The 16,404-nt window shown below is 37.6% G+C and overlaps 4 protein-coding genes across 4 annotated transcripts; all 4 read right to left on the bottom strand.

Moving 5' to 3' along the window:
* Positions 1-149: 149 nt before the first annotated feature.
* Positions 150-2,933, bottom strand: LOC111605512 (GILT-like protein 1). The gene is made up of 4 exons (XM_023324069.2): positions 2,757-2,933; positions 985-1,119; positions 551-910; positions 150-474 (listed from the first exon to the last, which is right to left on the bottom strand). Exons 1-4 carry the CDS (start codon positions 2,814-2,816, stop codon positions 292-294), a joined length of 738 nt encoding a protein of 245 aa, XP_023179837.1. The 5' UTR covers positions 2,817-2,933; the 3' UTR covers positions 150-291.
* Positions 2,934-3,343: 410 nt separating this feature from the next.
* LOC111605546 (dolichol-phosphate mannosyltransferase subunit 3) lies at positions 3,344-3,898 on the bottom strand. Its single transcript, XM_023324108.2, has 2 exons — positions 3,647-3,898; positions 3,344-3,586 (listed from the first exon to the last, which is right to left on the bottom strand). The coding sequence occupies exons 1-2, from the start codon at positions 3,794-3,796 to the stop codon at positions 3,452-3,454; spliced, it is 285 nt and encodes a 94-aa protein (XP_023179876.1). The 5' UTR covers positions 3,797-3,898; the 3' UTR covers positions 3,344-3,451.
* A 166-nt stretch (positions 3,899-4,064) lies between these two features.
* On the bottom strand, positions 4,065-5,413 carry LOC111605578 (protein yellow). Its single transcript, XM_023324182.2, has 3 exons — positions 5,043-5,413; positions 4,610-4,985; positions 4,065-4,540 (listed from the first exon to the last, which is right to left on the bottom strand). Exons 1-3 carry the CDS (start codon positions 5,406-5,408, stop codon positions 4,065-4,067), a joined length of 1,218 nt encoding a protein of 405 aa, XP_023179950.2. The 5' UTR covers positions 5,409-5,413.
* A 2,302-nt stretch (positions 5,414-7,715) lies between these two features.
* Positions 7,716-14,164, bottom strand: LOC111605547 (major royal jelly protein 1). The gene is made up of 4 exons (XM_023324109.2): positions 14,084-14,164; positions 8,780-9,473; positions 8,595-8,727; positions 7,716-8,539 (listed from the first exon to the last, which is right to left on the bottom strand). Exons 1-4 carry the CDS (start codon positions 14,093-14,095, stop codon positions 7,753-7,755), a joined length of 1,626 nt encoding a protein of 541 aa, XP_023179877.2. The 5' UTR covers positions 14,096-14,164; the 3' UTR covers positions 7,716-7,752.
* Positions 14,165-16,404: the final 2,240 nt, after the last annotated feature.

The raw sequence follows: 16,404 nt of genomic DNA on the forward strand, positions 1-16,404 counted from the left end.
ATAAACCAAAAGACAAACGATATTATAAATACGTCAATCATAGAATTGTTAAAACAACACTTTTATTTACTTTTACTACTCTGAAACTAGCTAAACAAAGTCAAAGTCTACTGTAAAATACATAAATCTTTAACTCTCTAAAGCCCCAATTTTATTTAAACATTTTCTTTTTGTTAGCTTTTGCATAAATGCTGGAGCTCGATGTGGACGGATTGTAATTAAGTTTGGATATAAAATAATAAAGAAATATACAAATTGTAGAGATTCAAATTAGATATTTATGCCAGGCACTTAATTGAGCAGCTGACGAATGAACCAGATGCCCAAGATGGCGCTCAGAAGGGAGCCGGCGCTAACGAGACCCATGGCGCCGTTGTGCTGGGCACAGATGCGCGGCTGAGGCGCCGAGACGTATTTGCAAAGAGTGCCGACAAAGTTGACCTGGGCGCGCTCGTTGACTTGCTTGTCGAATTGCTGTGAAAGATCAAACGAGCAGCATTTTAGTTGCTAATAGGATTAGGACGCTTATGGCTGGCTAGCTGGGACCTACCTCATTGAACAGAATGGTGGGCACACTGGTCAGTGGCTCCTTTAGCCTCTGCGTGGTTTCGCCAGCCTTGCGCAGCAGAATGCTGCCATCGGTGGTGTTTGCACAGGTCTTGATATTCTCCCAGTTGTTGACATGATTCTCCGTAGCACAACGTTGGCCCGGATACACATTATCGGGGAAATTCTTGCCGGCCCTCATCAGGCAGTTGATAAAGTCCATCGTTAGCGATTCGCGTGTGTATTCCACTTGATAGGAATTGGCCTGAATGTGCTCAATGGCGCAAGCATGCACCTTGTTGCCGTAGCATTCGTTGGGGCCGTGATGGCAGGTAAAGGTCACCTCCGCGCCTTGTGTGAAGAACTGCATGGCAAATGAGAGGTTTCAGTTAGTTAGTATGGCAGTGCGACAAATGAGGCATTGTTGCATTGACTCACCTGGGACTTGCCAAAGGGCACAAATGTCAGCTCGACCGAATCACGCAGCTCGCTCTTCATCGCCGGATACAGTTGCTCCGTAATAAACTTGGCGCTGTCCGGGCACAGGGATTCATAATAGACGGCAACGGGCACCTGTCATACAAAACAAAACAAGTTCAATCTCTGTCATGTGAGTCAGGTGTGTATAAGGCTTCATAATGTGCTGCTCACATTGTGTGCCTGGCAATTTGCATTTTTACTGCAAATGCAAATCAATTGCGATTGAGTGCACACAGCCAAAAATTCAATACTGTGACCCGAGCAAAGACAAACAATGGGTTCAGGGAGAGTATGAGCAAAATATCTGAGCTTCATTTGCTCGCTGTGAACAAATATAAGTACATTTCAAAATATCTAAGCGCTGCAAATATAGTCAATATATTTTCAATAGAACGCGTTAGATTAATTTACTTTAACTATTCTCAACAAAACTTCATTCAAGCTCAGCTTTAATTTATGCGATTTGTCAAGCGCAGCTAACTTAACAGGTGTATAATATAATAGTGTTGCCGGATATATATATATATATATATATATATATATATATATATATATATATACATATATATATATATATATATGTATCCATATATCTATATATATATATATATATATATATATATATATATATATATATATATATATATATATATATACATAAAGAGTGGGGAGTTTTTAGAAGAGTAACAAATAATTAAGCATTAGCCCAATTTATATATATGTGTAGATATCTAAAAAAAGTTTCTTTATGGCATTCCAAAAATGATTGTTAATTATATTTTTCAGGTTATTACCAATATATTGTCAACATTTGACTTTTTATCTTTACTTAAAATATTGTTTTAAAAAAGTATCCATATGTTATTTAAATTTATTGCAATTGCAGTTGTTTTTTTTTTTTTTTTTTTTTTTTTTTGATTAAAATAAATGTGTAAGTAAGCATTCACATATAATTTACATATATTCTATTATTTTCGTGAACGTCATAACTCTAAAGCTTGCATTTTTGCGTGATGCAAATTGCAAACTGTCGTGACTAAGTCGACAAATGATGCGCATTAAATAAAAAGTTGACTTAAAAATGCCAGCGTAGCCGCGCACACACACATACATAGATATTACTCTGTAGTCAGCAATCGCAATTTGCTTATAATTCTTTTGTTTTCTATTTTTGCCAAACAGAAGTTCGTATAAATGGCTTAGTCAACGCTGTCTGTACTGGAAGAACATCTGTAGAACTGTCAAATGTTCCATTCTTGCGAGCAGCAATAATAACAACAATTTGGCCTGGAAAGGGGCTTCCAAGAGTGGCCGGCGGCCAGGCAGTCAGGCAGCACCGGTTCCCACATGCACCACACACGCACACGCACACAATACACAGGCATATACAATGAAATGGAACCGGTTTGGGGTACCAAAACAAAAACAGCGCGTCGTTGTCGACAGCCAGCAGAGAAAACTGAATTTATACAATTATTTATGCATATATATATGTAACGCATACATACGCAAGCATGTGAATTAAATGTTTTCCAGCTGCAGCATTTTCCAACATCAGTTCATTCAACCCAATTTTATAGGGCGCGCCACTTGTTGCTGCATTTGAAAGCGGCGCGAGGCTGCTTCTGCCGACCCTGACCCAATACATTATTTTTTTAAAATCGCGAATTTCATTGCATGCATTTTAATTTTATATTACAAAGGCTTTGCTGTGATTATGTAAGACTTACCTTTGCGCCACTGCACACAGAAACAGCCAGGCAGGCCAATAGTATAAGTTTGTGACTCATGTTTCTTGATTTTTTGTCGTTTTCCTACGGCTGTTTTATGCTATGTTGACACGAACACAATTAAAGCGCTAGTTGTTGTGAACGTGCTAACGTCTAAGCGTGAACTGTTTCATCGCTTCGACTCTTGGTTTGGGCAGCAACAGCAGCGGCTCCACTGCTTTCCAGTTTGAGCGCGAGAGCGAGCGCTCACATGCATACGTAATTAGAGTTGGGCTTGGTCCTATAGACTTATATGTATATACACACATGCATATCTGTACATGCATATTATAGTTCACAGATCGTGCGCTGCAAATGCTAAGGCTCAAGCTTAGCAGCAGCGCATTATAAAAGCACCGTAATTCAATTAGAGAAGAGCTTTGCGTCTCTTTTATGTTAAAGAACAGCTGCACTCGCGCTCTCAGTGGAAAATGCTTATTAGCGCAGCACAGCTAATTGGATCGTGTTGGGCTCAATTCGAATGGGAATTGAATTCATGTATTGAAATCATGTTGTTTGCAAATCTCAGAGGTAAAAAGTTTCATTTACACACCAAATTTCTCTTTATGTTTAATGGAATTACAAATTATAATAAATGTTTTTAACTATGTATGTACATGCAAAAGTCTGTCTAATTAAAAGCATTTTCTGTGGCATCAGTCGCGAAACTTAAATCCCTTTGCAATCAAATCTTTACGTGCCTCCAATATCTCCGCTTGCAATTCCTTTGCAGCCTCGGGACAGTCGTTAAATGTGAAAGTGCGATACAACACAGTCCAAGCGGAATATATCTAAAGGTAAATAACATTGGTTTAACGTCAATCATAGCTAGAACTCTCTTAGAATCTTACACCAAATAGAATTAACAGCAGCAGCGGAAGGAGTTGAATGTGTAGCAAATATTTGGTTGTAAATGCTGTTTGAACTGTCCCCATTACAATGGCCAAATAAGGTACCGCGAACAGCGTTGCATAGAATAGCCAGCGCTGTAGATTTGTCATCTTCAATGTTAATTACTTTGCAAATACAGAAATTCTAAAAAATAAGACTTCTAATACAACACGTAAACAAGCTGCCGGCCTAGTGATGGCCGATAAGTCGATAGCAGCGTAATCGTTATTCGTTCCTTTCTTGTGCACAAACAGCTGATTGCGTATCATAACAAGCAGCTTATGCTCGCAAGCAAAAGTACGGTGCATTTTCAAACTAAAGTTTTAATCAAAAAGTAATTTTATTAAGCTTAAAACTAATACACATTTTTAAAGGTAATTATAATTGCGCGGCACCCACTGTACATGGTCTATTGGCCAGCAAATCAGCTGTACGGCAGCCAACAATTTGAAACTTAATCTCGTTCTCTTTCAAGGAGCCGCCTACAAAGAGATTCGGTTCACTACTCAGCGCCCATAGTTCACTCTCGCCCTTTGAGTTTAAATTGATTTTTAAGCCAGTCACAAATTTCAGCTGTTGTGGGTTGTAGGCCACGGCGCGTATATCATCTGCAGTGTAATTGGAATGTTCGCTCCAACTGATCAAAGCACCTAGACTGATAAGACTGCAGTAGAGATTGCCGCCACTGTCCATGACCTCCGATTCGCATTGAGTGCCACGCGTGCCAAGAACGCGAAAATGTGTGCTGACCACCTTGCTCGAAGCCTGCTGCCAGATACTCGCATTGTTGACCACGTGCAAGGGAATAGCTATCTCATAGAAGCTATTCAGCGTGTGGAAGTACAAAAAGCGCTCTGAAATCAAAAGGAAGAATCTTGATATACTTTACATATACTTTCAAGGTGATATGAATGAAACACAACCTGTAGCTTGACTTGGACTCAGACTGACTGTAAAGATACCAGCATGGGCGTTGCCAAATCGACGCACACCCAAGGACGGCTGCATGGAATCGTGTTCAATGCGCCAGGATTTGTCAGTGAGGGCATCAAAAACAATTAAGCCATAGCCCCAGGCATCAGCTATGTAAGCTCTGCCACCCAAACACTTGCTCTCAGCAAGATCCACGACCAAAGCCGTAAAAATCGATACACTAGGCGTATACATGTGTGGAGGCAGCGTGGAACGCTGCACCAGATCATCCTTGACTAGGTCGAATATCAAGATTTGTGGAGCACACAACTGCAAAGAATTGACTTGTCCCGAATCCACTACCCAAAGGCGCCAACACTCATCAATCTGCAGGCAAAAGAAAATTTTAGATTGGTCTAAACTAAGCATGGAGCATAAACTCACATAAGTTCTGATAGCCGAAGTGATGCCCGAGCAGTTGCTAGTTGATTGATGCCACTCCAGGCTGGGATAGGGCTCCAGGCGGGGATTCTCGAGCAGTTTATTATCAGCCGCTGTCACCGTAGCCAGTGTAAATGGTGTGCCAGTGCTCAAACGTGGTATGGTCAGAAATGTTCGATGACGTCCCTCGTCTCCGTACTCAATGTCCAAATCGACGGGCAGGAAATGGCTAATGCTCGCCTGATCCGGTCCTAAGCTAAGATTGCTCCACTTGTGAAGCGTGTGCAGCTCCTTAATGCGTAACTGTTGTGCACTTGAAGTGGTCATGACCAGCCCCAGTGCCAACAGGACAAAGTTGACACGAAACATTTGAGAACCTCGCAAACCAAAATTAAAATCTCGTCTTAGCTGTTCAGGCGATGATTTAACACTGAGATGCAGCTGCAGGTAGGGCCCATGTTGGCCTGGCTAGTGTTAACAAACCCTAAAGGGGCAAGACAGTCGAGAGCCCTAGCCCAGGTACACACACAACAGTTTATTGCCGTTAAATACTTCTGAGATTTATGGACACCTTTTCTCTTTCTATTTACATAGACTCATAGAACACACACTCTTCATGCCACCTGCATCCAGCCTCCTGGCCTCGCAGCATGTTAATTGATCTCTCTCTCTTGCTCACTCACTCGTTCGCAGTCTGCCGGAAAATGCTGTCAACCCGCAATTTGAGTGTAGGCTAAACTGAATACAGCTCACGGCTCACAGCTTCTGAGCCAACACTCCAAAGTCATCAAAGCCAAACCGGCTGCAGTTGGTCGCTCTTCGGGAATTTGGGATCGTCAGTGAACTTGCTTTTCCACGCGCCGATATTTGGTTTGCAGTCACATAATGTTTATATTTATGTATCAGCGTGTTTAATGTCATGTCTTTATGCTATTTACATTCCATTTTGCATAGAGTACTCTGATCGTTATATACCCTGTAATCAGTGAAAGTGGCTAAAATAGATGTACTAGCAAGAACCAGACGGAGAGAGTCAGGCATAGGCAGCTTCAGCTTGAACCATAGTTAAAAAATTCTATAGTTAAAAAATTCGAATTATATTTTCAAAATATTTGTAAAATAAAATAATAAAAAAGCTAGATAAATAGCTAAATAAAAATTAAATACTTAACGTTTTAGCTATTCAGAAATTTGATTATTATGCTTTCACATGTGATATTGAGTGTAGAGGGTATACACTAGTAGAATACCCTAGGTTTAGGAAATCTAAATTATTTTCTTTGATGTTTACAGCTCAAGCTACAAGTGCTTTAAAAAGAAATTTAACGAATTTGAATGGACTTTAAGCTATGCACAGAAAGTTGACTTTGCACGACTCGCATCTGAATGCACACAATTCTCAACCAGTTTAGGCTTGAAGAGAGCGGAAGTTGTCCAAATCAATTAACCAATTTGGTCGTCTTGCAGCAACGTTTAGGAATTTCTTGTCATTAAACATGGCAGGCACACTTTTGGAATCCACTAAAAATATGGCCCTGTCGATCAATCAATTTCTGAATCGGCGGCATTTTTTGCACTTATTTTGTATCAATTAAGTCTAGCTAAAGACCAAATGAAACTTAAGTTCAGATTAGCCAAGCAGAACGCAGCCATAAGCGAGAAATCGACTCAAAGAGTTGCCCAAGACAAAAACAAAAATAAAAGCAAACAATTTTATTTGAGAACTGGTTAAGCCGTCGTTTTATGGCTCATTAAAGTCGGCTTTAAGAGCGGCAGAGTTCAACTTGTCTGAAAATATAATTTAATTATGTAATTAAAAATTTGTTTAGTCAATTTATTATGACTTCAGCTGCCAGCTGCAATTTGGCTAGTCAGACAATGTATCAACAACAAAATTGAGAGGGCTTTAAATAGTTGAATTATTGGCAGTTACAAAAAGTATTAAATGCCACATTCGTATTTGGCTAATAAACTTTTTTGGCATTTTAAACAAACTACAAATCTATACTGAAATTGATTTTTTGTATAAAACATTTTACAACATTCTATTAACTGATTTAATTTATTCCACATTTAGCTCGATAAGCTTCAAAAGAAACTGCAATAAATGGTATACTACCTTGAAAGGTGTTAATTTTTATGAAAAATGTGAAACTCGCCTTAAGTAAATTTGTAGAAAAATATTTTAGGAAAAGTTTTCATCAAATTAATTTAATTTATTAATTTTTTTTTTAATAAAATAAGAAGTTTGATTTAAAGTTAATTCTTGGAAAGCTTTTTGAAAGTTATTTTCTGGCTAATTTATATATATATATATTATATTATTTATATATATTATATATTATAAACTTTCAAATTATGTAATATATAATATATTTTTTTAAATTGTCACTTAAAACTGTTACTCTGAAGTATATTTACAGCTTTTACAGAGGTATTTCACGCCGAGCCAAACTGAACAGCGCCAACCAATGGTATTTCAAGAATTTTTCCTTTTATTCGATTAATGACAACTTCAATATTTATTTATATTTATATGTATATTTGTTCAGTGACATGAAGAGGACATGTTTTTGGACTAAAAACCAATAGTTATATAAAATCATAAAATATTTACAAGTGAAATAAACAGAGAGGGGAAAAGAGAAAATAAATTAAACAAAATATTTACACAAATACAAAAAATAAGAAAATAAAATAGAAAATCATATTTTTAAGGATAGTAGAAGCCACTGTGACGTTGGTTTTGTGGGTAGCTCGTGGGCGCTGTTGCAGGCGTGGTCACGGGGCTGCTCACCAGGGTGTCCAGATAGGAACGCTGATAGTTATCACGTGTCGCCTTGGTGGGCGGGAAGGCCTCGCCCTGATTGAGGGCTGTGAATGGATTGCGTAGTCCATAGTTGACAAATCCCGCGGTCTCGAACTTGTACGGCGACTTGGTGGTCAGTGGCGTGCTTAAAGCCGGGCTTGTAAAGTACGTTTGCAGTGCATTCGCGTTCACCTGTGAGTGCACATGAATGTTCGTGTGTGGATGCGTATTGTATAGGCTATAGTGCAGCAAGCTATTGTGAGCTGGGGCTGTGGTCAGCGGCAGTGAGTGCCCTAACAGAGGACTCTTGTGAGGTTGACCCTTGGGCTGTGGCAGTTCGATACGTAAAATGCGATTATTATACTCATTCGGATTGAGATTCTTAAGGAAGAAACGATGGAACTTGGAGGATATAGCATAAACGACGCCCGGTTCTGAACGTGTGGTGGTGATGTCCGCCACAAACTGCAGCTGATCGACATCATGCGCCAGCACAGATTGCTGATTGGTAGCTGGATTCCAGGAGGCAATGGCCGTCTCACTGAGCGGACTAAAGATTAAGCTGCCATCGTAAGGGGACACTGCTAAGCCAATGCCCTGCGATGACTTCTTGCCCACCAGTTTCACGTCAAGCATTTGGCCATTTGGCAGCGGTCCACTGCGCAGCACGTCCTTGTGCACCGAGAAGACGCTAGCAGAGATGAACGCTCAGTGTTAGTCGCTACAAATTATATTGATATACACACCGATCTGTGGCCAGTGGCTGGAAGTAAATAATGCCCTTTTTCTCATCAAATGTCAAGCCCACAATGCCATCCATTAGCACAAAGCGATCGTTGAGTATCTCGGATTGAGCGAAGTCCGGATCAGGATACATGGCTACGATTGACATTATATATAATACGTCACGAATATTGATTTTGAGTAATACCTGGATGTGAGACGCGCCAGGTAACATCCTTGCCGCTGTCATACACAATAATGCCCGGCTCTACGGTATCCGTAATATAGATGAACACATCGTCGCAGGACGTGGCCGTCGTCTCATCGATAACCATGTTGGTGAAGAGGGTCTCACCGCGCAGCACTTCTGGCGGGAAGTCAATGCGACGCACCACACGATCCGTGTTCAGGTCGACAACAAGTATCTTGGGCGGACAGGTGGATTCGTAGTCCTCCAGAGAACGGGAGATGCCCGCATCAAGCATCCACAGGCGATTGCAGGAGTCGATGCGCAGTCGATAAACCGAAGTCAGAATCAAGTCACTGCAATTGAAGTTCGTGCGCGCTGTATTGGAGAAGGACCAGTCGGGGAAAGACTGCAGCGTGGGTGAGTCGCCAATTTTGTCCTTTGGCACCCAGCTGACCGTCGACGAGACGCCCGAAAATAATTTCGGAGTGGCCACAAATATGCGATCAGCTGTGACGGCAATGCCCGTGACGAGCACATTTTCGGGATTATAAAAGTTCGTATCGCCGGCACGCGAGGGTGACGCAAAGTTGTAGCGTAGCAGCTTCCACTGCTTCATCACCTGTAGCCCAGGTGAATGGGCATTAACAGGCAGCTGACAGAGCAGCCAGCAGAGGGCAGTGCCGAGCAAAAGGCGCTGCATGACGAGGCCCAGCTAAAAGAGTGTGGAATAAAATAAGCAGTAACATTTATATAAATGGAAATTATTAGCCATAAACAATCCCAAATCGTGCGAATTGAATACAGTTGCATTTCAATTAATTGTATCTTATCTTTGCCAATAAGCAAGCTCAATGATTCACGCTGGAAATATCCATAATTCATTTAAACAAAAAATCGTTTATTTAAACACACACTAATATCTATGTTAATAGTTAATACACTGAGCAAAAACAGGGATTTTCCAATCATTCAAGCCCAAAATCAATTACCATTAAATATAGTCGAATAAAATTTAATTTTTTAATTTATGTCAATATTTTATAAGCTTTTTATCGAGCGTTTTCAATTAAAACGTGCTTTCTTAGCAGCTGATAAATTTTTTGTTTGAGAGAATTTATTAAAGCTAGTTTTTTCTATAAAAGAATATTTATTTCTATAATTAGTTTAATAATTTTCTTGCTAAATCTGTTACCTGTTTAAAAATACAAACAAGTAAGAGTGTTCTTGCGGGGAGTGTCTGACTATGAGATACTCTGAAGCCTGCGCTGTCTTTTTATTACAAATTATTCCTATGAGAATTCTAAGCAAGCATACCAATTTGATAGTATATCATAGAATCCAATTAAATGTTAATTAATGCTAAACTAATGCTAATTTCAATTATAAACCTTATAAATACATGAAAGTATATTTTACTGGATTACTATATTGTATATATAAATCAATTTTTATATGCAATGTCATTTTCTTGCCCTTTGTTAAGAGATTTTTACTTATATATTATATATGGAGCCAATTGCGGCGATTGCAGATTACAATTGAAGTTGTCAAGACATTGTATTCAAATGAGGCTTGTCTATTGCTTAGCCTTGTTAATAGCTGGTCTCGCATGTGCAGCTGTGATTGCGATCAAGACGGAGCTCTATGATTAAGATTGAACAGTTGTTGCTGAGGCGAAATATATATATAAGAGACACACGCACACGAATACAATGCTCTATTTGATATGGATATGAGATTTGCTGCGAGGGCTGGCATTTATGTTGTAGTGCTTGTGGGTTAACTGAGATATTTACTCTAACATGCTTACATATCAAAAGACAAGAACCATATATGGAGAGACCTCCAAGAAATCCTGCAGTGCTTGACAGCAATAGTTGCTTGCATTTATTTGAACAGTTTTTTGTATTGGTCAAGTGTAACAACAATTGCTAGATGTCACATATTGATTGATGTACTTTTGACTACATAAATCAGTGCAATTTTTGTAAAGACTAAGTGTATAAAATTTCTAAGAAGTTTGATTAAAATTATTTTCATAGGGGCATAAAGCCTTTTTAATTGAATAATAAAGTTCCCTATATTTTGCGAGCTAGACATTTATAGATTATTTAGAAGTATACACAATTAAGCTAAAGACGGGTTTGGGTATCCAAATTAAGCCTTTAAAATATAAGAAAATTTTTTTTATGTATTCATATGCAGATCCATTTGGATTAGCTGCCAAGCAGCTAGCTCTGTTAGCACTGTTAGCTTTTACAAACTAAAAATTTGTATAAACAAACAAAACAAAGCAGCCAGAAAATGAGAAGAAATCTAAAACTCTTCTTTTCCAAATATATAAAGCAACAAAACTCTACGGTAGCATAAGTACAGCCAGCAAATCACCAGATCATTAGCTATACTCAATAACTCAATTTTCCAATTTACAAGCTCACACGCGACATTTATAGGCTTTTCGCCTAGGCAACACTTGAGGGCCATTAAAAGTGTGGTGTCGACCCTCGTGCATAACGTGCATAGCATGCGCAAGAGCCGACTATAAATTCAGCTGACAGTTCGTTTTGCTAGACACTCTTCGACTAGGCAGCCAAAATAAATGGGAGGCTTTATCGAATTGACAAAGTAAATTTTATTTTTCGTTTTACTTAATCAATTATATATGATTTATGTCTAACTGTTGTCGTCTAGCCCGCACACACGCACACATGCGCGTAATTTTTTGGAAATTTTTCTATTTGTCACTTTCTTTCTGGTAATTGCGCTACGCCTGGCTCGATCTGAAGATAAGCTAACTGAAACTAGTTTAAATGTGTCGCGTACGAAATTTTGATAAATTATGTAAAACTGTCAAGAGCTAAAAAAAAAGTTTCTACACATATTTGATATAATTAAGAATTATGCAATGCAAAGCGGAAATGCGAGCAATTTCATGTTTTATGTTAAGAGTTAAATAAAACCAAAAAAAAAACAAAAATTGTAAATAAAATAAAGCTCATAATAATAACTGTCGCGTCTGACATTGGCCAGCAAATTAGGCCTGCTGTCAAGTTGGCCTTCAATGGCTTACTTTTGATGACAGCCGTTAACCGGGCCGCAAGATAATGCCGTAAAAGCGAAAGGGCTTATAATGAGCACAGCCACTGCTGACTGCTGCTGTCTCCTCTTCTACAACAATAAATGGCATAATTTATACGTTGCATGCCTTAGCTTTACATTTGATATTTGTAAATTGTTTGATAGTTTAATAGTTACAGAAATAAAATAAAATATCGCAAGCTTGTTTGCTGAAATCGTAACCGGCATTCGTTATAGTTATAATCTTGTATAAGCCAGCCCGCAAAGGCCAGCAGGGAGAGAGAGGGATCACATATTGCATTTATACTTTCAATAATACATATAAAACTTTTTACTTTAGTGCCGGAACTCTCAACACATCTGATAAATAAGCTATATACATATGTGAATGTGTATATAGTTATTTAATGGCTTACACCCAGAAATAATATTTAAGGCTTATTCCCGAGCGTATTAAAATACTTGTTAGCCAAACACACACAGCGAGACCAATTGAGTTCAACTATTTCTTGCAGCACTTGCCAGCAGACAGCTAACTAGAGTTGATCTCTCTCCCTCCCTCGCTCTCCCTCTCTCTCTCTCTCTCTCTCTCTCTTTCCCTCTCTCTTGTCTTATCTGTACACATTCTCACGCATTGCACAATGGCGAGACATGCAGACAATGTGGCAAAATGTTTAATTGCTGCAACTGGAGCATTCTATATATATAGCGCCATGTGAGAACATAAATATGGTTCACTTTATTTTTTCTTTTTTTAATTAAGTTTGAAATTTGATCTAATTAAGGGTCGCACGGAAGCGCAGTCGTTGCCAAATTAGCACGTGATTGCAATGAAAATTGCGGGCCACTGGGGCCAAACGTGATGAAGCTCAGCTTTATTGCTTCCTCATAATGAGAGAAGAGCCATAAATGTAAACGGTAGTCTTATGGTGTATATAACTGTGCACATAAAACACTGTATATAGCTCGTAGATATATATTTATATATCAATGGATGAAAGCTTTTGATGAAAAACTCAATTTAGAGCTCATCTCTGCTTTTAGCTGATCTAGCAATCTGAAATATGAGATATTTATTCTGTATTGTAGTAAGCTGAGCGTTTTAATTTTCTGTATAATATACATAAATTTATCATCTTCAAGCCGGTCGCTAACTTAGATCTCAGTTTAAACATTTCGTCTAATAAACATTGCTATTATTAACTAATTAACTATTATTTTCTTAGAGCTGCATCTTTCTCAAGAGATCTGAAATTGTCAATCAAAATAATGTATGAGCAGATTCATTAGGTTTCTGTGAACTGGTTTGTGTTTATAGAATCAAATATAACCAGTTTGCCATACTAAAAATATTAATTATCAATTTATTAAAACTTTAGTTAATATTATCACTTATATTAAATGTTCCATGCCCGCTGATATGATAGTCATCGAAACCAGTTTAGCCAGATAGCATTCAAAATTAAAGACTTTTTTCATAATACAAGAGATGGGCAAATTGACTTTATAGAGTGAACAAGTTGTTTTGATTGAGAATATATATATATATTGTTACGAAACTTGGCTATAACTTTATATGTGAACCGTTATTCCCTATAAGAAATTAAGTATATCTATTTATAGTCTGATACAACTATTGCACACATAGAAAGGTATAGCCACATTTGGATGCCAACACGATCTCGATTCACACTTGGCGATCGGGGCGATCGATTGGCAAAAGCTAAAACAAACAACACGCGTTGCTGGCCAAGTTAATTAATAGAGTTCTTTTTGTTTTGGCCACGCAAGAAGTGCAGCAACAAGTCAACAAACACGGCAGCCGGCGCGCACTTTTTTGCCAATTGCTAAACAAGGCTATTGGCCAACTGTATACCCTTGGCTATGGATAGCTTAATTGCATATACGTAGCTATTTAGAAATATACATATATATATATTTGTTGCAATCGATATTTGTGGTTGTTGTAGAATGCAATACGGATATGGTGAGAGTCGCTGGGACACTGGTCGGAGTGAGTCGCACACTGTAGCAATTTCGATTCAAATCCACAAAATACCGCACTGCACTTTAACACAGAGACGCATGCCAATTGCCACTTTAACCGTTGAAAACCGTGCCCCGTGCCATAGCAGACAAATGCATTCGCGTTCGTTGCCTAAGTCTTTTGTTTTGCTGGCCAATTTGTTAGCGGTTAGCGGTTAGCGTTTTAGCGTTTAGAGGTTTTCCCTGGCGTTAGCTTACTTTGTGGCACATTCAGCGCGCTATTCGAATTGGCTTTATTTTATCTTGCTGCTCGCGACACGTCCAAGCGTTGCGGTTGCTGTTTTGCGACTGCGCTCCTATCACAAGCGCACCGAATTTTATAAGAGCTTTTTTCTTTTTAAATCACAAATATCAAATAGCAAAGCTGCATGCTGAGGTGTTGCAGCTGAGATATACCCTGTAGGGTATACTATATGCAGCGTTGCTAGTAAAGTTAGAAGGGGGAAGCGAGCTTAATTAAGCATTTATTATTTTATATAGATGTTTGTTTTTAGCTGGAAATTGCAGTTTGCTAATGGAAAATAAATTAATAAATTAGTTAAACTATAAAAACTTTAAATATGTAATTCATTATGTAAATATATATGAGCGAATTTATTTTAATTTTTCTAATGGGAAAAAAATGCAAATTGTTAATTGACTTAATTATTAAAACTTATTGTATTGATATATATAAATGTGAATTTATTTAAATTAGAATGATTTTTTAAAATTTGTTTCGACATTCCTCTATTATTTCCTATAAATATAACAAATAAATTAATTGAAAGTTATATATAAATAATTATTTATTTAATATTCAATGTTGCGGGAATCTGAAAAAACTTTGAATAAAAATAATGAAATTTGGGTGATTAATTAATTAATCGTTTAATTGAATTTTTATTATTTTTCATTGAATTAAGTTTTTGTTTTGCATTTGCCATGAAAAAGAAAAATTTCAAGTTCAACTTTTAGATGGGAATTAATTTGATAATTTAATTTGATTTCACGTCAAGTCTGGGCTATGGCAGACGTTTTCTTTTATAAAATATATGTAACAAAATATTATTGATTTGATATAAAGGTTTTTAATTCACAAAGAAAGCATTGTTGTCTCGGTGGCTAAAAATTTGAAAGCAGGCGAGTCTACAGAGGCAAGCTGGTGTTGGTAAAAGTGCTAAAAAGTTTAAATTAAGCCCATTAAAAGCTTGACACAGTTATATATTTATCTGGCAGTCAGAGAGCGATAGTTAAGTAGCAAACTTTGACAAGAACTTTTGTGAAGAGAAAGTGGAAAATTAGGGCTTGACTTTCCCATTGCTTATTCTATATGCCCATTGCTTGGCCTCCTCACAGGGTATATTAAGATAAACGGCGAGAAAATGTCGGGCGCCATAAAAACCGCCTCAACTTCAAGTTGCAGTGGCAATTCCGTGCTCTTATATTTGTTGACACGGCTATTAATCATACGCTCTGTTGGCCAGCATTAAAATTGCAGCGACTTTTAACTCAGCTAAGCTTTGGCTGGCGGCACATCTTCCGCAAATTTGCATTCAGCGTGCGTGTGTGAGTGTGTGTGTAGCAAGTTTGACAACTAGTAACTGATTGTTTGCTGACTTGTAATTTGCCTTTACAAGTTCATTATCGCAATTAGGCAATCAATGCCTAATTCTGGCTGTGCACACTTCTTGATAATCGATATACACATGTATATATCTAGCTAATCTGGTGAGTCTACGCGTTGTTGCTGGCCTTTCAATTGCGCGCAATCAAATCAATTGCGTGATGGACAAGTCAAGCAAGCTTCATAAAATTCTATTTAGCTTTTATAATTCTTTATTTTTATTATTTTATTTATTTATTATATTAAGTTTTTTCTTCGAATTTTATTTTTACGCCTTTTGTACTGGAATGCGAGACATCTCATCCAGAAAATAAGACATCAGTATTCAAACCAGTTTTGTTTTTAAATTAGGAATTCAATCACAAATTCTGCTACTGAGAATTTTGGCTTTTGTTAACATGTCAGCTTTGGGCACATTAAAATAACTAATTAGCTTTATATAGAACATTTAAATTAATGTAATATAACAAGGTGGCTATTGTATATACCATAAAACTTGAGCTGCTCCTTTAATATGAACGCAGGGTTAGTGAATGTAACTTGAAATGTTTAAATATAATCAACAAAGATTTTATTTCAACTAAGCGATGAATATATAGATTTGGGAAGTTTTGAATTTTTAATACCTCCTACTCTCTTGCAAACAGACTTGTTTTAAAGTAGACACATTTGTATGTCATTATCACTCTCTATAAGTTTGATTAAGAAAGTCTATCTAGCACAAAAAATATACAGTAATTGGAATTCAGGGTATCTGCTAGACGAGGATTCCCAGTTACTCTTATATATCTCACACTGTTAATATTTTGCTAAGAAAGCTTCTTATTTAAGTAGTAAAAAAGTTTATGGTTTGGTGTCAATGACATGATTAACTTGAGAGTATTTTAAATTTGTTATCTGAAGCCTTGTTTTG

This window comes from Drosophila hydei, unplaced genomic scaffold, assembly GCF_003285905.1.
Source record: "Drosophila hydei strain 15085-1641.00,03,60 unplaced genomic scaffold, DhydRS2 tig00000290-arrow-arrow-pilon, whole genome shotgun sequence".
NCBI lineage: Eukaryota > Metazoa > Arthropoda > Insecta > Diptera > Drosophilidae > Drosophila > Drosophila hydei.